The 22,406-nt window shown below is 34.2% G+C and overlaps 4 protein-coding genes and 2 long non-coding RNA genes across 12 annotated transcripts; 3 read left to right on the top strand and 3 right to left on the bottom strand.

The window, feature by feature from the left end:
* Nucleotides 1-10: 10 nt before the first annotated feature.
* Nucleotides 11-1,804, bottom strand: LOC117608134 (3-oxoacyl-[acyl-carrier-protein] synthase, mitochondrial). Its single transcript, XM_034332769.2, has 3 exons — nt 1,606-1,804; nt 1,138-1,518; nt 11-1,052 (listed from the first exon to the last, which is right to left on the bottom strand). The coding sequence occupies exons 1-3, from the start codon at nt 1,802-1,804 to the stop codon at nt 310-312; spliced, it is 1,323 nt and encodes a 440-aa protein (XP_034188660.1). The 3' UTR covers nt 11-309.
* A 580-nt stretch (nt 1,805-2,384) lies between these two features.
* Nucleotides 2,385-3,516, top strand: MED18 (mediator complex subunit 18). Its single transcript, XM_034332771.2, has 2 exons — nt 2,385-2,587; nt 2,672-3,516. Exons 1-2 carry the CDS (start codon nt 2,385-2,387, stop codon nt 3,117-3,119), a joined length of 651 nt encoding a protein of 216 aa, XP_034188662.1. The 3' UTR covers nt 3,120-3,516.
* Nucleotides 3,517-3,672: 156 nt separating this feature from the next.
* LOC117608137 (RNA-binding protein 1) lies at nt 3,673-9,216 on the top strand. Of its 7 annotated transcripts, XM_034332773.2 has the most exons (7): nt 3,673-3,832; nt 4,482-4,697; nt 4,783-4,875; nt 5,449-5,496; nt 5,633-5,680; nt 8,178-8,264; nt 8,437-9,216. In XM_034332773.2, the coding sequence occupies exons 2-7, from the start codon at nt 4,489-4,491 to the stop codon at nt 8,438-8,440; spliced, it is 489 nt and encodes a 162-aa protein (XP_034188664.1). In that variant the 5' UTR covers nt 3,673-3,832; nt 4,482-4,488; the 3' UTR covers nt 8,441-9,216. The 7 variants fall into 7 exon arrangements, with proteins under 7 accessions (XP_034188664.1, XP_076544142.1, XP_034188663.1 ...); XM_076688027.1 differs by lacking the exon at nt 5,633-5,680; XM_034332772.2 differs by lacking the exons at nt 8,178-8,264; nt 8,437-9,216 and adding an exon at nt 6,836-7,400.
* Nucleotides 9,186-10,477, bottom strand: LOC117608138 (uncharacterized). The gene is made up of 3 exons (XR_004582298.2): nt 10,234-10,477; nt 9,965-10,150; nt 9,186-9,450 (listed from the first exon to the last, which is right to left on the bottom strand). It is a non-coding gene; the product is annotated as an uncharacterized LOC117608138 (long non-coding RNA).
* Nucleotides 10,478-11,224: 747 nt separating this feature from the next.
* On the top strand, nt 11,225-12,784 carry LOC117608027 (uncharacterized). The gene is made up of 3 exons (XR_004582281.2): nt 11,225-12,005; nt 12,198-12,263; nt 12,440-12,784. It is a non-coding gene; the product is annotated as an uncharacterized LOC117608027 (long non-coding RNA).
* A 4,768-nt stretch (nt 12,785-17,552) lies between these two features.
* LOC117608020 (protein-lysine N-methyltransferase SMYD4) lies at nt 17,553-22,205 on the bottom strand. Its single transcript, XM_034332456.2, has 7 exons — nt 21,383-22,205; nt 20,585-21,116; nt 20,139-20,461; nt 19,843-20,051; nt 19,626-19,750; nt 19,240-19,449; nt 17,553-19,165 (listed from the first exon to the last, which is right to left on the bottom strand). The coding sequence occupies exons 1-7, from the start codon at nt 21,687-21,689 to the stop codon at nt 18,844-18,846; spliced, it is 2,028 nt and encodes a 675-aa protein (XP_034188347.2). The 5' UTR covers nt 21,690-22,205; the 3' UTR covers nt 17,553-18,843.
* Nucleotides 22,206-22,406: the final 201 nt, after the last annotated feature.

Genomic DNA, 22,406 nt, shown 5'->3' with positions numbered 1-22,406 from the left:
TATAATTTCAAATTACATTTCTCTGTACAATCTTTTACAAATAATACATAATATAAAAATGTTTTTCTTTACATAATATATTACATGAGTTTTGTGTCGTATGCTACACAAAAATATTAAAAAATATTTGAGTTATTATATCCTAGCTTAATATTATTTTATATCACCATAAAGGAGTAAAATTATGCATATGTTTCTTGCAGATACAGTGTATGTATTAATTAATGTACATTGAGGAATGACTAGTTCATGTTATGTTGTGTTTGTTATTATGATTTACAGAAGTATCGTAGTTTCGTAGTAATGCGCTTATTCGTTGTATTGTGCAAAACATAAGCACGCATTTGTCCCTCCAAAACCAAAAGCATTTTTTAGAGCTACCCGCTTTGAAGTTGAATTCCAGCTCTTTTTTACATTAGGAACAAAATTTAAATTCGTTTCTACATCTAAATTATGCAAATTTAATGTTGGCGGGATTATGCCATCTCTTATTGCTAGAATAGTAAAAATAGCTTCTAAATTTCCTGCTGCTCCCAGCAAGTGACCATGAGCACCTTTTGTACTAGACACAGTGACATTTTTACTATGTTGCCCTAGAAATGATTCTATAGCTTTTAGTTCAATAGCATCACCCAAAGGAGTAGAGGTTGCATGGGCATTGATAAAAGTAATTTCTACAGTTTCTATACCAGCATCTTTTACAGCTCTATCCATAGCTAGTATAGCACCAGTACCATCTTCACTGGGTGCAGTTAAATGTGCTGCATCACCAGATAACCCATATCCTAATACTTCTCCATAAATCTTAGCTTTTCTTTCAAGTGCATGGTTTAACTCTTCCAATACTAATATGGCAGCACCTTCTCCCATTACAAACCCATCTCTGTCTTTATCAAACGGCCTTGATGCTTCATATGGAAAATCATTTTTATTAGTGCTTAATGCTCTAAGTCTACAGAAAGCAGCTATAGCAAGAGGGCTAATGCATGCTTCTGCTCCTCCACATACCATTACACTTGTTTCCCCACCACGAATAAAACGAGATGCATCACCTATATAAATTGTAATGTAAAAATTTTGTTTAATTACATAACAAACATAGATAATATTTTTTACTTGTGTTCAGATTTAACATACCAATTGCATGTGCTCCAGTTGCACATGCTGTTGATACAGAATGATTTGGTCCACGAAAGCCATATTTAATGCTAATCTGTCCAGCAGCCATATTTGGTAATATTCTTGGTATAAAATATGGACTGACTTTGTTATATCCCTTCTTTAAAGCTTCATATGTTGTACATACATCTACCAAATCTATCATTCCAATCCCTACTGCTACTCCTGTATCTTGTTTATCTGTTTCAGCTTCTGGTTTCCAATTTGCATCATTTAATGCCTCCTCTGTAGCAATTAATGCATATGCAGTAGCAGGACACATTGTGCGTAACTCACTTTTTGAAAAGTAAGAATCAATATTTAATTGATTAGGTCCATCTCCTTTTGGTACTAATGCAGCTATTCAACAATAATTACATTTTTATATTATCTACAAGAAATTATTTAAGTTTTCCTTCAAAAAATTAAAAATTATGAAACTCTTACCGACTCTACAAGGTAATTTTTCATACTCCGGTTTGCTTAATTTCGTAATACCTGATTTGGAGTTAATGAGAGCTTGCCAGGCATTTTGTGCACCAATTCCAAGAGGACTTACTATTCCTATTCCTGTGACTACAACTCGCCGTTTGCATCTTACAGCAGTTGTTAATGTACGACTAACGATAACGATGGGAGTAAACATTTGACCGGTAAGAATGGGTATTTAAAAACAAAGGTATTAAGGTTACACACTATTCTATTTTTACTCCTTGTGAGAGAAAATTTTCCATATTACATTCAATATAAATATTTTTCACATTCATTTTCTACGTTATTGATAATGAATACAAATCTTCAATTTCGTCTATAAACCTTATAATAAACACGGTCTTTTACGGTACAAAACTTTAGTCGACTGGTATTGTATATACATTAGTAAAACTTGCAGTAGGGCGCAGTTCATTCGTTTCATTCGTAGCTCGTGTTTATGAAGCGGCCTCGACGATCAAACGTGGGCTGTTTTACCGATGCGGAATTCGAATTTCATCTGCAGTTACCTTCACTAATTTTTATAGCGGGGTAAAGTAAATGGCGCTCACTTTCGAGGCATAAATTCAAGACCCCCAGAGAATAAAGTCATGTTTAGTCTTGTTGGACATGTAGCAATATGTAGTCACTGATTGAATTCAGGCATCAACTTCTCCAACTGAATATTTATCAATTATTTATGTATATATTATTACGCTTACATTATTAAACACACAAAATTTACAACCTTAAAAATGAGTGCCCCAATAAGTACAGCAATGGACAGTTTAACAGCTGCACTTAAATCTAATATAATTCCAAACCAAGAGTATTTGTTACAAGGATCAGTTCTGGATAGTGCAGTAGAAGTATTACTTCATAGGTTACGTGGTTTATGTGACAATGTTGATACTGGACCAGAAACTTTTAATGATCATGAAATGTGTTTCAGTATTAGGTATATAAAATAACTTTACAACATAAAGTCATAGATATGGTATCATAGGAGAAAAATATAATTATTTGACCATTTATATTTCAGAGCATCAGAGCAACCATTGCTTTTACGTGTAAGGAGAGCTTTGGATTATCAAGACATGCCTTGGCAATTACGGTATATTGGTCAACCAGAATTGGGTGATAAGTCACGTCCAACCATTGTTAGAAGTAGTTTAGATATTGCAACCAGTAACACAGTTGTTGACTTTTTAACAGAACTTGGATGTAGATTAGATTTTGAATACATTGCACGTGGTTACATGTTCCGTAAAGGCAGAATGAAGGTGACAGTTTCTAAGATATTTAAAATGGGTCAGCAGGGTAAAATGCCTGAAAGTATGGAAGCCATATCTCAAAGCTATTTAGTAGAATTGAGTGTCTTAGCACCAAGTGGTCAAGATGCAATAGCAGAAGATATGAGAATCTTTGCTGAACAACTAAAACCCTTGGTTCAGCTTGAAAAAATTGATTATAAAAGACTTGTTCATTAATATAAGAGGTATAGAATTAATGAACATTATATTTTTATCATAAAATTATATACTTTACATCTGTAAATCTGTCTTGTAAAATTGTACATAATTAAACTTTTTTATAATTCAAAACATAAAAATAAATTTGTATATCTATTTTAATCAGATTGTCTGTTATACATATTATTTACTATATTTTAAATTTAATTATTGATGCAATGTCGTAGGTAGTGGGAGTATAAAGTATACCATTCATTTTCCGTACAACGCAAGTCAATGTGTAACACTTATCGATTTTCATAAACAATTTTTGGATACTAATTAAAGGTAGTTTTATTGAACAAATTCGTAAATTAGAGGTGTATTGCTTCCGTGTGATGATAGTTATAAATAATTTATACTTAAAGCAGAGTAAAATATTAAAATTTTTTGTCAAAATCAAAAGGATATTGAGTTAAATTAATATTTAGAAAATATAAATTAGTATACATTGTAAATTTAATAATTATGTAGAAATACAGAAATATAATAATAGTATTAAGCTCTCATTTGACTAAAAATGTGGAAAGCAATATACACATGCACCAATGCCATCTTCGAAAGAAGGCCACAGAAGAAGATTAACGCTACACACGCCACCATTTTGTGGGCATTGCTGCTTGTGCAGTTAGAAGAGACGGTTCTGTGTATAAGATTATAAAATTCTTTAAATAAATTCACACATCAAAAATGTAAGTAAACTAATGTTTTATCGATAATAGATGTAATCCTACATATTTGTAATTATAAATATCGCAGATTAAAGGGGACAATGCTTCGAAATGTACATGGCGTCGGTTTTTGTTTCGACATATTTTAGCGATGTTTTTATGTCTCTATGAATAAAAACTTGAAAGAAATACCATTTTTTAATCATTACAATATTTCAGATTAAGTAATGCATCATATTTTTGTTTTAAATTGAACTGTTTAAGTTTGTCATAATAGGTCTCCGTTACTGCGGTAAGTCGAGAGTACAACATGGCGGTATTCCGACGTTCTTTTCTAACCGTAATTGTAATCTAAATTTTCATTGTAGTTTAAACGTTAGTAAATAAACAATAATAAAATTAAGTTGATTCTAAAATTTATTTTGATACTATGCATATTTGTTTATGTGTTTTAAGTATTGTACTGAATGGCACTTTCGTCGCCGGTCGATATTATTTTAATATAGATAAACTGACAGTGGGTGTCGATAATTCATTTTCATTACTGCTAATGAATTACGTTTCTCAAGAACGTAATATCTATTTAGATGAAATCAGTATTCAAATGATACGAACTTCAGTTGTGAATATACATTAATGATATTGATAAGAAATCTATTATTATTTACAGACGCAAAATGTCACGTTATCGTGAATGGGATCTTTCGTGCAAGGTATATGTCGGCAACCTGGGAAATAGTGCAAGCAAACACGAAATTGAAACTGCATTCAGTAAATACGGCCCACTTAGGAATGTGTGGGTTGCTAGAAATCCACCTGGATTTGCCTTCGTGGAGTTTGAAGATCCACGTGATGCAGAAGATGCAGTTAGAGGATTAGATGGAACGTAAGTGAAATATTCAAAATGTATAGTTATTACAATAGTTATGATAATGAATTTTGATAATAAAAATGATGTTTTTGTTCAACAGACGTTGCTGTGGAACCAGAGTAAGAGTAGAAATGTCTTCAGGAAGAAGTCGACGAGGAGGTGGTGGGCGTAGACCCGGTCCAAGATACTCCAGGTAAGAGATCTCTAAATGTTGGAGATTCGCATTTTACAGCAACGTTTGAGCTACTGCAGACGGCTAAGTGTCTCGCCAAGTAGGTATTAAAGTGCAGTTATCGACTAAGAATGTCAAGAAATAATGCACGGGTTTCGGTGAACTTTTTTTTTTTATGCACAACGGTTGTAAATTGATATTTTTTTTAATTATTTTGTATAGGAATGCGGATACAATATACTTCATTCTGCATTTATTTGATCTTACCGCTCTTCTGGCTAGTGCTCTTACATGAATAACAAGATCAATGATATCAGATGATTTTAATGAAAATATATGAAATAATTTAAAAAATAACAGTTTCAGTATGATGAAAATGTATATTGAATGTGAATATTCGTGCGGTTAGCCGAAGAGCAACCAAATACACTGCATGGGAAACCTAAACGGGAGATGCTAGGGCAAAGTTTTAGCTATGGCAGAGGTAGCAAATTTCGTTTAGAGCTCATATTGCTCCCATTGTAATCTCCTTGTGAAAATGCTTAGCAAACAACAGGTTTCACGTACCATATATCTTTTTTGACAAACTTGTAGGTCCAGATCTCGAAGTCCTCGAAGGAAATCGTTGGGTCGTTATCCAAGGTAAGATTTTCCTAGCCCTGTTAACCATAATTTTCAGATGCAAGTAGACAAAAGAAAGAAATCAAAGCGAAACATGGCGATTGGCAACATAATGAGCAGTCTGAAACATACAACAGTTTTTCTTAATTTTTTGTAGGTCCTGGTCAAGAAGTCCGCGCAGATCACCGATAAGCCGATATTCCAGGTAAATTTTCGTTATTTTATAATTTTTTATGAAATTTTCAGGGCCTTACCAAGAACAGCCAATCTGCAAGTTACAAGTAGGTATTTGCAAGTACCGCTTGTATTGTGATCATCGCAATTTTGCACGCAGAATCACAATGTATCATAAAAAAGAAAAGAAAGAAACATGTAGAGTAATTTTGTTGAAGGTGTATTGAACACTAAGAATTGCGTAATTGTCACGATCGGCGGTCATGTAATTGTTAATTGATTGGCATAAGTTGGAGAGGACAAAACTAGAATATAGTGCGGTAGACGGAGGACGAAGAAATAATTTGAAACATACGAAAAAAAAGAAAAGAAAAACGTTTAAGATCAAGAATTAGTTGGCAACTACGAAGCTCGTTCGGTGCATAAAAAAAAGCAGCACCGGTGGCATATGAAAGTAATTAATTAGCGGTGTCTGGTGTTAATTTTATCATTTCAAAGCAATTTATTTTTAGTGCTTATTGTGCTATTATAGAATCTGATTGATTTTACTTTATAAGTGTTTCAGATAGAAGATTATTCGGTATCTGAAGATTCTAGCATTCCAGATACGTAAACATATTAATAGCTGCTTACAAGTAATTACGATTTTTGAATTTTTCAGAAATTTTTCAAACCATTCAGATACCGAATAAAGTATAAATTAAATATTGAATTTAATTAAATATTTATATTAGCAGTGATTTTTTTACATTGGAACGCACTAATGTGCAAATAGTTCAGTTGCACTTTGTATTTTGGTCACTTTTATTTATCGTACACGCATCGAAGCAGCTTGCTCTTATCAAATTCTATTTTTCTGTATTAGTTTTCATCAAGTTGAATTTTATTTTGCTTCTAAAAGCTATAGAGTACCATGTTTTAGCGTACTGCACAATGCGTTACGATAAGTATACGTAAAGGATAAGTTGAAACTGATACATTCATCATATAAGTTTAATCGATCAGCTGCAAGTAGAGTCTTCTTTTGTACGCATCAGAGTGGGCAGTCTAGGATTATAATCGTAAATAAGTCAAAGATGTGCAATTTTTGTGAAATTTGGATTAAGGAAAGAACTCGTGTATACCGATATAGTGGCCAGGAGTATGATAACGTTGATAGTTATATTGCTAAAACTGACGTTTGCAGATTCTACCAGCGTCAGCTCCTAGCTCTGCTCGTCTCCCCGCCACTACTACTACTGCTACTACTACTACTACTACTACTACTACAGCCACCGTGAAAAAAAGTCTAGCAATCAAAACTGAACAAAAAAAAGCCTGCCTGCCCACTAACTTCCCAACCAGTCACCATCAGTCACCACCAGTCACCGGTAGGAGCCAAGTCGTCCGTCAGTTGACAGTCCGATGCTGTCCGTCAGTCCGTCAGTCCGTCTGTTCCCCTTCAAAAAGACTTCTTCGGGCTACCTCAACCTCTAGCGGCTAGGAGCATCGTGAATCCATCGAACAGCCGACGCGATATGAACGAATACTTCTGTCAAAATCTCGGCGCGTCAGTCCGTCCGTCCGTTCCAACTTCTACTACTACTACTACTACTACTGCTACTACTACTACTCGTCAACCATCACGTTAAACTTAGCCGACAACGCGACCGCCACTTCTCTTCGACTGAGCAAAGCAAAATGATCACCACCTACACACCATCCCACCACCACCCAACCAAGTACCACCACCACCAACCACCACTACATGTTCACAGTTGTCTGGTATTTCACCGATTTTCAAAGATTTTTTATCTTTTTTTTCTTTTTCTTTTTCTTTTTTTATCTTTTTTTTTTTTAATTATGGTGTCACGTTCTCTGTAGTCCAATGTTTCGTACCATGTTCAAGCTGGTCATGGATGGTAAAAGCATATCAAGGAACACTATGGTTAATATTTCTTTTCCTTTTTTTTTTCCAGTTATTTTTAATAATAATATTTGTACATTGGACCAGAGAACTGTCACTTTTTACATAATAATATTAATAATAATAATATGTTTATTAGTATATATATATATACATATTATATGTATACATATATAACAGTTATTTGTAAAGATTTAATTTAACTAAATTAATCCCACTTTCGTTTATTGGTTTCTCATTATTGGTGAGATGTCATTTTGTATTAATTATTGTGTCTAACTAGTTTTATCACCCCTTAGGCAAATAGGAATTAGCCAGTCCTAATTCTATTACAGTTGCCTTGCGATCATTTTCGTACCTATGTGTTTAACGTGCGACGTTCTGTTTCGTCTCATGTGTTTACTAGAAAGCATTTGATAATCACGTTATTTTTCAATCTTATAGATGTCCTTATTAAGTAATATAAAAACAATGACAGAGCATGTACCTTCTAGCCGTGAACTAACAGGACTAATAACAATAGTGTTGGCAAATTTTTGAGACGAAGTAGGGAGTCGTGCATTAATGAATAATCGCATCGTTCCTATTGAAAATGGTTTAAAATGTTTCTTTAATATTTTAGGTCAAGGTCCCGTAGCCCTCGCAGAAGATCTCTGACTCGTAGCCGCAGCCGAGACCGCCGTTCTCGTTCGGATTCCCGTGATAGACGGTATTAATATTACCACAAATTAAGAAACAAAACAAACAAATGCACGGATCAAATCTCGTATTTTTATATGATAAAAAGCTTCGCGTACACTTTTCTTCAACGTTGGAATCGATCATCGATGATACAATCAAGTGAATGTTTTATATTAAGTGTCTTCTCTATTTACTTGCAGTTAGGTGCTAAAAGTGTTCGAGAGAACGGACCGACAAAATGTGCCGGATGGAAGACAAAAAAGAAACTCGATTTTATATGTAAATATACGAAAGAAAACAAAAAAAAATATAATCGTTACCACGCGTACATACTCGGACGAAGCAATGATAATAAAGAATTTAAAAAGACATTTGTAAGAGATATGGAAAAAAAATGAACAGACAGTACAGAATGTTTAGTATTTAAGCTGTTAACTTTCTACACGCATCAGACTTCACGTACGTGTGTAATATTAACATTAAGACCACTTATACACGCGTGTGTTATGCATACACCACGAACACACATACAGATTGCATTAATTCATACACACACACTGATGCAGTATACACGCATCCAAAATTTTTGTGACAAGGGCTATCAAGTGCGTTGAATCAACGAAATGTGCTCATTGCTTTTTAAAGTGTACGAGTGAAAAGGAACAAGAATTAAGTTACAATTAAGAACGATTATAATGATAAAACAATGGTTAGTGTTGTACCGACTTCAAGATCGACTAAAGGGCCAGACAGACATTTTGGTGTGAAGAAAAGTTACTGGAGAAAGAGAATCGTCGTTTTATGTTGTATTATTTTGTACTCTTACGAATCTAAGACTTTAAAATAAAAGCGTATCGTATAATTGTTTTGGCTTTCCTATTACAGATAGCAATCACATGTTTTGTTAATAAATCATTTAGTTAACATTAAATTGAGGTTGTATCTTTCTAAAATATAAAAAGAATTTTGTTTTTCATTCATCCTTGCAGTGTTTTATTTTTCAGTTTATCCATATCACGACGACAGTTATTGTATGAACGATTCCATTACGATTAGCATTACAGTTTCGAAACTTCTACCAATGGCTGTGATTGGTTGTTTCATTCGGCATCCTTTCATTTCGACCAATCAGACACGTCGCTGTGTGAGCGAGTGCGTCGATTTGTGACGCAGTACAGCATTACTCTTCGAAGCTTCGTTCGTCTTGCACGTGTCTGCAACAGGTAAGATTAAATTATCTTCAAATATTAAATTAAACTGTCTTTCGGGTGTTGAAAATACAAAAAAGAGAAAGAATAGCCGAAGAGAAGTCTAGCTCTTTGTTTTTTGACATTAATTCGAGGTTATCTTTAAAAATACGTGAGTTGAAATTTTTTGCTCTTGCCGTGAATTGACAATGAAGTTGGAAGAACAGAATCTGAATTATTTTCCCTTTATATCAATAATTTTTCGAATATTATTGCATTTTTTCATGGTTTTAGTACATTTTTCTCGTAATTTATTGTTATATATCGTGATAATTGATTTTCTCGTTTTTTACTATTACACCGATATAGATACGAATTAAAATAACATTTCCTTCATTTATTCTGCCTTTATATCAAAAATTTCTTAAATCCCGTCAATATCTTATATTTTTTCTACTTTGTTTCGTATATTTTGGTGTTTAAAGTTGAGAAAAGTAATCTTGATTTTATTTCAATATGGCGTCGATAATTTTTAACGAACCTTTCCCTTACGATTAGTATTAATGTTTCGAAGCACTTTGAAACTTCTATCGATGGCTGTGATTGGTCGTCCCATGTTGGCGTCCTCTCATTTCGACCAATCAGACACGTCGTTGTGTGAGCGAGTCCGTCGATTTGTGGCGCAGTGCATCAGTCCTCTCTGAAGCTTCGTCCGTCTTTCACGTGTCTGCAACAGGTAAGATTAAATTATCTTCAAATATTAAATTAAATTGCCGATCGGGTGTTAAAAGTACAAAAAACAGAAACAACCATCGAAGAGAAGTCTAGATTCTTGATATTTGACATTAATTCGGCATTTTCTTCAAAAATACAAGAGTTGAAAATTTGTGCTCTTGCTGCGATTGTACAATGAGGTTGGAACAGCAGAATTTGAATTACTTTCCCTTTTATATCGTTAATTTCCTAACCAATATTGAACGTTTTTAATATTCTTTCACAAAATTTACTGTTTGATATTTAATAACATTCTCTCTTGAGCATCGTAATATTATGAGATCTGTTCGTCTACCGGCTTCGGTTCGGCTGGGGACGAACATTACCGAATAATACCGAATGGTGCTGATCGGTTTTCGGCAGGAAGGAAGGTCTCGTCATTTCTCTCGCGAACGTCGAAGTGACAAGACGTGTTGAGAGCATCCTTCCGTATAAGTAGTAGGTGCGCACTCTACCTATTAAAATATTTTGCATAAATTATAGTTCGGTCGTTTATTAGTAATAATTTTATTATTGTTGATTAAATTTTATTTACATAAATTGGTATTTCTTATTTGTTACAGATATTTGATGAATATTGAAAGGACGCCATGACATCTGATATAGGTTTAAAATAGAATTTCGTAAGAATTTATTGTTTTAATTTATTCTAATCAATTATTAACATTTATTCATACTTGTTTTTTATTGAGTCGTTGTTAATTATAAGCATTTTTGATAATTACTTGCTACCAAAGTCAAGAAAGAAAAGATTAAAGACATTTTTTTTCTTTAACCAATTCATAGAAAAAGAATAATTAATTTTTCATTTTATTGAATAATTTCGTCCAGTGTTTTAATACATTTGTTTTAAAGTAGAACTAAATTGAAATAATTCGTATTCTACTGCAAATGATTACTTCTCTTCTGCAATTATTAATTATTTTAAACAATCTATTTTTGTTAAATAGTAGTAATTATATTATAATATCCAGTTTTCGATGCAAGTTTAAATTAAAATAGAATCTCGTTTTTAAATCATATGCTGTTTAAGCATGGTTAATTATTGGACTTTGCTTATTGAAAAGAATTAGATAATTTATAAATCATGCCATAATAGAATTTCCAACAATTTGTAGTATGCTTATAATCTTAACAACAAAAATCCTCTGCTTTAATACCATAGTCTATTATCTGTATTACAAAATGATTTTCTATCGATGTAATATTCATTGAAATAATTATCAACAATTATTTAAAACATTTCATTTCAATCTAGGATCAATATTCAGATTTAACAATATTTGTGCTCGTCGAATATATTTGACGAACATAGATATTTTCATTTACAAGCCATTAATAACAGTATTTCCGTTACGAACACTCAATAAGAAGAATGTTGTTTTGTTTATTTCCACCCAGCCCATCCCTGCCCACTAAGTTTTTCTTTCAGGAATTGTTGTGGCCGCGCGCAATGCGGTCGGTAGAGTCAGTGTTTGTACGAATATACTTCCAATGTTTTGATTTTTGCAAGGGCGAACTGGCCCTGAATAGAGTTGCGTTTGTATGATTAGGAATCACGCGAAAGTAGAGTCAGTGTTTGCTGCGGATTATAAAATATTCTTTAGAGCATCGCGGCTCTGCTTTTTCCTTTTTCATCGTGAAAGTAGAGTCATTACAATTGTTCGCCGGAAATTATTCTCGGTCGCGTTACTTTATATCTTTATTTTTTTTTTCTTTTTTTTTTCTTTAATTGCTCGATATATTCGGGATTAGAGTCAAAGCACCACTGAAGAGGAGTTTTGGGCGTTGCTCCATAAGGAAAGAGTGTAAGTATCTTATTACTTTATTTAATTAATTTTAATTGAAATAGAATAATTTACAATTTCAATACTTGATAATTGAGAGTTCTTAATTGCTATTGCTAATATTTTATAAAATTCAATTTCATATATAATTTTATTAGAATAAAAATTGATAATTTGTAAAATTAACCGTAATTCTTTTTTGTTTTGTTACAGATGAATTTTTTGATTGCCGAGTTCCTGGATATCCTGATGATGGCTTTCTTCACGACTTCCGCCTTGGTACGTCACTTAATTGCTTTTTATTAAAATAGAATAATTTACAATTTCAACACTTGATAATTGAGATTTCTTTTTAATTGTTAATATTTTATAAAATTAAATTTCATATACAATTTTATTAGAATAAAAATTGATAATTTTCAAAATTAACCGTAATTCTTCTTTTTTTGTTACAGATGAACAGCTTTCTTCACGACTTCCGTCTTCTCCTACAAGGCAGCCTGCTACCTGGTGTTTGACTGTCGGAAGAAGAGTATATCTGCGAACGGTGAGTCGCATGTTTTATGGTTCCTCCGGTGCCCAATCATGTCGTAGGACGAATGGTCCGAATCGACACGGGTTACCGGTTGTATACTTGGTTGGCAAGCATAGTGACCATGGGTATGATTATACCCATGTGTAGTAACATTTTTATTGTTTCATTTCATTTAGTTAGTTCAGGCTAGGTCTTCTTGTACACCGCGTTTTAATATCATTTCAATTCCACATATTCCAATAGATATTTATGAAATATATGAATGCTCTTAAATGTTGTTAAATGTTCTTAAATGTGGAATATGAAATATTTTAATATAGAAACAATTTTATTCAGTTTTTATTGGTGATATAATATGTATACTGAATATACATATTAATTATGATTTTACATTGATTTCATTACATTTTGTACATTGTAAATTCAAATATAATTTGAGACCTGTTTACGAGGAGTAAAGTTCAATTCATTTCATGTAAAATTGAACAATTTATGTGCAAGAAGACAATTCGTGACGGGTAGATTTCCAAGTCAGAGTGATCTATTTCAACACATTTTGCGTATTCCTGAAAAGTTACTCTGATGAGGGAGTCGCCCGAGGATGTTTTAATTTTTTATTAATTTTCATAATAAATTCTTTTTTCATTGTAAAGAATTCTTAATTAGTCATTTTGCTTTTAATAAAATATCAAATTCAATTTTGACATTAAATTCCTTTTTATTAGAGTTTTGCCTTTATTAAATTAGTGTTGCGAGAAATTTCCAACGCGAGAGTAAATATGACGATGCACTGACTAGTATTCGGTGGGAATCCTTTTGGTTTTTAAACTCAATCCTTTTTATTATTTAATTAATCAAATTAGTTACAAGGATTCCGCGGCATAAGACCGTGAACACCATCTCTGGGAGATATACCCATGCATTACTAGGCCTTTGCAGGCGCAGCTTTAGAATACGGAACATATGAAAATATGTTTCCATATTCTAAACTGTAGTCCTTTTGTCTATACTATGGGCGTCCGTCAATCTGACACCGTTGGATGCAACGTGTTGGACGGGCGGGTAGCGCTCTTAGCGAAGGGGTGCACTCTGTCCTGGCGTTACGACGTCCAGGCGGGGTGGGTGGTATGTAGCGTCTGGCGTAAGTCTAGGGGGCGTGAGACCCTTCGTTGCCAGCTGATATTAGCAGTGCACCATGTTTGCGTCATAGTTGCTCAATTCTACTTTTCAGTATTTGTTCTTAAAGCTTTATATTTACAAAGTCGAGTCACTTTTATTAAAATAGTGAAATATTAGTCCGTTCGATGTTTGTGTACTAATCATGTTTCTAGATCAGGATTTTCAGGTTTAACCCCTTCCGTGTTTATTGCCAAAGCCCATTCACGTGCCCAGGTGCTACTTGGATAGGTAGAGGCAATGGGCACGATGACCTAGTTCATAAGAATAACAATTAATAAGCGGCTGGCATTGTGTTAGTATATCGTGCACGACGTAATTTCCACATATGGTGTGTGTGTTTTTAGGCTGTGGGATTGCGTCGGTTTAATAACCTTTTCATTTAACTTTTAATTTGAAATAATATTTTATTCAATAAGATGTACAATGAACGTACAAACTAAATAGTATTATTACCATTACTATTACTATATTGCCATTACTATTACCGTGATTATTACCATTATTATGAAATATTCTACATCAAAGTAGTTAATTAAATTTTGTAATTATCATTATACGCAATGATTGCTAGCCTTGCCAGACGATTTCAGTGAAAAATGGTACGTACCGTAGAGTGTGATGTGAGATGAAACTCGGGTGACGGAGGCGTCCCGGGACGTTCTCCCTAGTTTAGGCTCTTGCGCCCGGGTGGAGTGTATGGGGGTCGTGGAATGAATTTTTGTGAGAATGTGATCTTGCCTTTTTTAAATATAGGGTTAGGTAGGTAGGTAGTATACCTTCTGGTGTGTGTGATAGATCGTAAGTAGGTAGGGCCGGGACAGGTTGTCACAGTATCTTGGTCGGGTAGGCGCGATTTCGCGTGATCAACCTGTACCTGGAATATATTTGAAGAATTGACGATACGATCGATACGGATGGAGTATGCCATTCGCCTTTGATCTATCTGTACAATTTTTCAAATTTTTGGCGACTTCATAAGTCGTCATACGCGATCGCGATAGCACGAAACGCACAAGTTCTGCTCGAGCACGGCACGTGTGCACGAACAACGACTTATATAAAGTCCTTTTTCGTCTACGTGTCAATTAGTATTTCGCGATATTTCTTTTTTGTTGATGGTTTTTTTTTTGTTTTGCGAATTTGCAAGTCTCGAGCTTTAGATATAAGTTTCAGGTGGGTGGACCGCCTGAAGAAAGAAAAGGCTATATGCCGAAGCGCCCCGACAAACTGTCTTTCAAGAGGGGAACTACTAATGATTTTGCATCCTTTTGCAAAAAAGGATGGGAAATCATTATCGTTACTACTTTGTCACTGTGCTTGCCTGTAGTTGTAGTTTTGTAATTTCAGGACAAGAGGGGGCCCGTGACCCCCATGATTTTGGGCAAATCGCGTTTTCAATTTAGTGTTGCGAATATTGACCACGGTTCAATTTAGTGTTGCGAATGAATATCGATCACGGTTCAATTTAATGTTGCGTATGCATGATTATCGCGATTTTCATTTAATGTTGCGAACTTTAAATATCAGGTTTCTTTCTTGCATTGCTTTAAAATAGAATTAAACTTTTCAATGTTGATTGCTTTAAGATTTTGGAGAGTTTTGCTTTTTAATGTTGATTGCTTTAGTGTTGCGAGTAAAAGATTCACGGTTTGAGAATCCCCTTTTTTTGCATTTTAATTGCATGCCTGTTAAAGATAGCGTTGCGAATGACATTAGCGCGATTGTTTCCCAGTGTTGCGACTTATAAATACGCGATTGCTTTGCATTAGTTTATAGAGTTCCCTGCTAATTAGTGTTGCGGTAATGAATATTCGCGTTTTGCATTAGTGTTGCGATATATGATGAAATGCCCAAAAACGATCCAGTGGATTTGCCATGGTCCATAAGGCAGCTATGGACCAGCTGCCGTGATACAGCCTTGGATTGGCTATACCCCTTTTTTAGATTAGTGTTGCGTCTTACAAAATTCGGTAGATTTGAGTAGTGTTGCGTTACAGTTCGCGTTTTCTCTTTTTTTCTTTTTTTCAGCTTAGCATTGCGTATAATGGAGCAGCCTTCACGCGTATGCTTTTGTACATATTATATAATTAATGAAATTAGTGTTGCGAGTAAAAAATTCACGGTTTGAGAATCCCCCTTTTCTGCATTTTAATTGCATGTCTGTTAAAGATAGTGTTGCGAATGACATTAGCGCGATTGTTTCCCAGTGTTGCGTCTTATAAATACGCGATTGCTTCACATTAGTTTATAGAGTTCCCTGCTAATTAGTGTTGTGGTAATGAATATTCGCGTTTTGCATTAGGAATGCCCCAAAACGATCCAGTGGAGTTGCTATGGTCCATAAGGCAGCTATGGACCAGCTGCCGTGGTACAGCCTTGGATTGGCTGTACCCTTTTTTTAGATTAGTGTTGCGTCTTACAAAATTCGGTAGATTTGAGTAGTGTTGCGTTACAGTTCGCGTTTTCTCTTTTTTTCTTTTTTTCAGCTTAGTGTTGCGTATAATGGAGCAGCTTTCACGCGTACGCTTTTGTACATATTATATAATTAATGAAATTAGTGTTGCGAATGAATTCGCGATTGCTATTAAATTTTTTACTTTTTTGCATTTATTAAATTAGTGGAAGTAACTATGACTCACATTCGGTGGGAATCCATTGGATTCCGCGGCCTAAGACCGTGAACACCATCTCTGGGAGATATACCCATGCATTACTAGGCCTTTGCAGGCGCAGTTTTAGAATACGGAACATATGAAAATATGTTACCATATTCTAAACTGTAGTCCTTTTGTCTATACTATGGGCGTCCGTCAATCTGACACCGTTGGATGCAACGTGTTGGACGGGCGGGTAGCGCTTTTAGCGAAGGGGTGCATCCTGTCCTGGCGTTACGACGTCCAGGCGGGGTGGGTGGTATGTAGCGTCTGGCGTAAGTCTAGGGGGCGTGAAACCCTTCGTTGCCAGCCGATGTTTTGTCATAGTTCAGAATGTTTGCAATTTTACAATTAGTGTTGCGTGTGATTTCGGTTTGTTTTATAGGGTTTGCTTAGGGATTGCTCTTATGGGCAGTCAAACTTTTCTTTTCAGGTTACCCTGTACCCTGCCCCGCCCTCATTCTTTTTTCTTCCCTTTTGAAAATTTTGAGCATTCGTTTGTTGGAAATACTGTTAAATAATATATGAATTTAATGTTTTCAGATTATTATTAAATACGATAAAGTTTTAAATAGAACTTTATTCAAAGTTTTATTTAAAATGAAAGTTCATTTTATTTTGTGATTGGTGATAAATTATTTCAAGGAATATTTGTTCATTCGAGATAGCTTATTATTTTAATTCTTCTTTATTTAAACAAAAGTAGTGGATAATTGTTGTTCGAGTTGTTTAGTTTTAATTTTTGATCGCGATGTTTTGTTTCAAGCTTACGGAGAAGCTAATTAAATTACTTTTATAAATTTTCAAATTCTTTTCCTCAAAAGCAAAGTCCACTCGTGATTTTCTTTTCAGTTTTTCCATTTACAATAAATTTGCATTGAAAAGTGTATTGAATAATATAATGCAATAAAGTCGAGTAGAGTCGTGGTTGTTCGTACTATATATTGCAGTAAAAGGCAGTTGTTTCAATTAAAATATTGTGTGCTATTTGTCGCGAAATGAACGAATATTAAATACAATAAAATGAAATAATTAATGTTCTTAACTCAAATCACTTAACTCAAATATATATTTATCTGAATTTTTTTCTCTTTACTTTGGTATTGAAGTTTGCTTTAAATTCATATTTCGTATCAAATTGATTTTGAATTATTAACAACCACTCTGACTTTTATAAAATTTTATTGTTACTAATGTATCTTCTTTCCAGCTTTTAATTTTTCTTTGTCTGTATGTGGATTCAATTAATCAGTTTCTGTTACAGAGAAATATCTTTATAGGGAATATGAAATAATAATATCGGATAATCGATTGGAAGAAATGTAATATAAAATCTAGCGTCCATAAATGGAATTCAATGTATCCAATTAAGTAAAGCAAGGTGAAAATGATTGAAAAGGAAAAATGATTTTTATATGTGGTAATATTTGAACCGTACTATTTTTGAAAATTGTATTTAATCCTTTGCTGTTTGTTTCAGGCAGGTTATAAATTTATGATTAAGGCTACATGCGCCTTATTATTTTCTTAAATTATGTTTAATGCTTTTCAGTTTTATTTTAGGAAGTATTCTGGCGAGGACAACAAAATCAACAAATTCATTGGACTTATTTATGTATATAGTCATTAAGATATAATCGTCAAACACTGCAGTGTTTAATTAGGAAGCGTTAGATTTAAGCGAATTTTTAATATAATTACGAGCGCTCGTATAGATAGATATTCTTAGTAGTATAAGTATGTAGGTCAAATATGCAATTGCATATTTATTAATTACAGATCTGTAATCAAAATCAAAATTAAAAATTGTTGCGATAGGAATAAAAAGCATAGGAAAAAAAATCTACGTAAATATATGTATAGATAAGTAGATAGGTAGGTAGTGAATAAAAATAATGCTCCTTTTGTTGTTCGTTTGCACAACAGTCAAAAACGTTTTGCAAATGTGCATCAAAAGGATGACGGTATTGAATAAAAATAAAAATTTGCATAAATGGAAGGGTGGATGGGATGAGGTAGGGCGGGTCTCCACCCGCAGCAACCTCCCCGTGGTGAGACCTGGGCAATCGTTATTATTTGCTGACTAATTAATAACTGTATCATTATTTCTATGGTATATTTATTAATTATGCAGCAAATAATACGAGCGAATTGGCTGCGAAAATGCTTTTTTTCTATTTAATCGCTGTTATGTTTTTTTTTTCAGGAACTATGTCTTTAAGATTCTGAAGTGTACCACATTGCAAATACAATTTTACGGGAAGAAAATTAATAATAATGAATGCATGGTCAGTATTGTTTAATTATGTACTTATACATATAGCATACATGTGTCATTTAGGTATTTGCGAAAGGTAACGTAGTATAGCATGCCGTTAGTTGGATGCAATAATTCAGGTGGCGCTTAAATCAGTTTCTGTTCATTTTCGATCAAACATGGCCTGTTTTACCGATGCGGAATTGGAAGTTCGGCCTCGACGCTCGCATCACCTTAAACATAACTGCAATTACCTAGAGGAAGCATACATAATCGAACACCCTGCTGGCAAATATGATAATCTCTGATAGGCAAAGCAAGAGTTTCATCTAAAAGCTTTAGAATCTTCAAATAGGATTCTAACGCTTCAACGTGGTTCCCTTCTTCAAGATTATTAGAAGCAACTTTGAAAAGCACATCAGTGTCCTGTAAAGCTTTTAAACCTTTCAAAATATTCGTATTCTTGCCACACTTTAGACATCTGATCATGAATTCGTTGGTATCAGTTCTTACAGGTAGAATATTGCCGCATTCTGCTCCAGTCTCGCATTTAAATCTAAAAAAAAATATGGAAATGGAACACCCTTGGACATCTTCGATCGGGAGTAAGTTGTTTTTATAAAATTCTACCTTAAAATCGTTGGATCAATTTCTTCCAAAACAGGCCAATGACCCGTACAGGCTTCGCAGTTGCAATCGAACCAATATTGCCATCTTAGTGTCCTTTTTCGTTCAGCTTCAGGAGTTACAGTGAAAATTGGACCATAATTTTCAGAGATGTCTTCCCCCTTGGCAATTGAACGGACTGCTCGAACAATCATAGTAGTACCGACGAAGTATCTATATATTTACAAGTAACAATTATAATTTTCTTCCCATTAAACATTTTGAGCCATAGAAACATTTTGTTAATTAAATTACAATAATCGTATGATTATTAAAATTGATTAAATTTTTAGTTTAATAATTTGTAATACTTGGGTCTAATTTGATCAGTAATTAGTAATTAGATGTACCTAATGATACCAGGATTACATGAATGATTAAACAGTGCTATCGTCGGAAAGATACCACCCCCTATGAAAATACTTTTAGCTTTTGCCAACGTTTTTTCGCCTCTTGGTATTGTTAATTCTGATATCTAAAAATATGGAAAATAAAATGAAGAAGGATAAACACAAGCATTTTATTGTTATCTATAATTGATGTCAATAAATTTGTTGTATGATTCACCTCGTGAGCATTGAATTGCAGCAACATTAAACTATGTAAAATTAGACCACCTATGAACAATTCACCCTCGGATGGCTTTGCTTCTGCTGTGTCTGGAGTTTTAACATCTTCCGGGAAATAAGGGCCTGCTTTTAACAACCTCAGTAACCAGACAGCTATGTAAGTTCTATGGAGAACATCTTCAGCCGTTCTTTCTTCTTCATGGGTTACTGTATAAAGTGAAACACGAATGTACGTAGTATGTGATATGTAAAGTAGCAAACTAATAGTTGAATCATTCAAAATAATTTAATTACCCAATCCGTAATAGGCTTCGAAATCATCAGCTCGATAAGGCTGTTGTGCTGAAACTTCGAATCTACCCTTTGAAGATTTTAACTTATCCTTTAATTTAATCAATTCTTCGAAGGGCCTTTGCGTGATTGTCCTTAAAGCTAAGAAACACGTGACAGAAGTTTTTGACATCCATAAACTGGGTAGTACTGTACATTCATTTTTGTGTACTTTTTGATCCGCATCCCTGCAGGAAGTACTGCAATAAGCTAGGTAACTGCATACTTGACAATTGGATGGTATTGGCACGAATATCTTGCTCATACAGAGGTGGCAATGCGTAAGTCTGAAATTAAATTAAAGTTAATTACCGAACAGATGGTATAAAATGATGTATCCAGAACTTATTACTTATTTTTCCTTTCAGATTTCATTCAAAACTAAAATCATAAATTAAATAAAATCACACCTGTATTCCGCTAGAATAAACGAACAATGTGATTTCTCTACGGCAAGTATTTCACCAGGTTCGATATTTCTAGTAGCAACAGCGTGTCTTCCTATATCACCACCTTCATCTTTTATTTCAACAGCTTTGCTGCAAGAGAGATACAAAGGATTGACAACCTCGATCTTGGCGACCGATTTCTTCTGCTCGTCAATTTTATCCTTCTTCTGGGTAACCTTGGGCGCTTTTTGAGCTAATTGATTACCCTTTTCCATTACGGCAAGCATCACCCTCATATCCGCCTCCAGCTTCTGCTTCTTTTCTGAAGGTAATTTCGCATTATCCAGAGCTTTTAACGCGCTTCTAAATGCTAAGATAGCCTCGTCGTGTCTTTTTAAAGCTAGCAAACATCTAGCCTGTCTTTCTTCGAGCTTGTACAGGAATTCTTGGGGGTAACCAGCGCGTAGAGCTTCCCGTACATCTGTCAAAGCATAATCGTGTTTCTCCAGATGATAAAGCGTCGCCGAACGATTTGCCAATATTACACCCAAATCTGAGAAATTAATAGTTACATTATAAATTGTAACATGGTGACACGAGTGCCTCCCCGTTACAATCGCCAAGACCTCTCGACGTTTTCCCTTCCCATTTTGCACCCTTCCTTTTCAGGACCCCTAATAACACCTCCCTATCTACCCGTTTTGCCCTTCCCTTTTTAGAATTTCCACAAGGATTTTCCTTTAGAAAGATCACAAGGACATAGCTTTCAAAAACTTCAAGGAAAAGTAATTATTACAAATGTATTCATTGATTAATTACCTTTTCGAGGTGCTAACAGGACAGCATTCGAATAAGTTTCCAGCGCTTTAACAAATTCACCGCGTCCAAAATATTTATTCCCAATATCTTTAAGTTGAATAGCTTTCTCGCTGCTCTTCAGCATTTCATTAGGCACTTCTGATGTCAGAACGTGAGTCTCGGGGTATCTCAATAAAAAGGCAATCCTTTCAGAATTAATATCTAAGGCTCTGAATTTTTTCATCTCTTGAGGGCTGATCGCATTTTGTAGCTCGGAGAAATTCGAGCTAAAGTAATCACTGATTTCGTTTCCTTCTTCCTTGATCATTTTTAATACTCTTTAAATTAATTTTTACACTATAATATATTATTTAAAATTGATCCACGATTGTTCATTATATTTTATTTACAAATTATTCACTATTTATTAGATACTCCTAACGACGGGCAGGAGTTTGAAAGTTTTTGATATTATTGAATGAAAAGTTCTTTCATTCACCGAGATTTCAAGGGTTGAGTTGGTTTTGGTTTCTTTTTCGATTACTTGAGGTATGGAGAATTTGGATGGTTCTTTATGAATTTTGATTAAAGGTGTATTCCGAGTGACACGGCACCAGTCGATGACCCTCGAAGCTACTGGCAACGTTTAAGCTACTGAAATCTATTTCGTCTGGAAGTTCCGTCCAACGAAACGAGTCAGTAATACGTTCATCTATTTCTGTTTGCGTTATTTTTGGTATGGTAAGGCGTAGAGGTGTGTCGCATTTACTACTTATTAGCCATCAGTTACTGTATACTGTTTAAATGTTCTTGAAAAATGAAAAGTTTTTTCATTCACCGAGATTTCAAGGGTTAGTTTTGGTTTAGAACTTATTTAGAGCTTATATAGAAGATTAGAACTTATTTACAAACGTGTATTTTTTTTTAAGTTTTCGAGTATTCTGTTTCAGATCACTCGCGTAGTTTCTAAAATCACCATCCCGAATTGTAGAGTGCACAACAAAATGACTGGCAAGTAGTGCACGATATAAATCATATATTTAGA

Source organism: Osmia lignaria, chromosome 3 (assembly GCF_051020975.1).
Source record: "Osmia lignaria lignaria isolate PbOS001 chromosome 3, iyOsmLign1, whole genome shotgun sequence".
Classification (NCBI taxonomy): domain Eukaryota; kingdom Metazoa; phylum Arthropoda; class Insecta; order Hymenoptera; family Megachilidae; genus Osmia; species Osmia lignaria.
The sequence above is the reverse complement of the archived record's forward strand: the minus strand, read 5'-3'. Positions and strand labels throughout refer to the sequence as shown.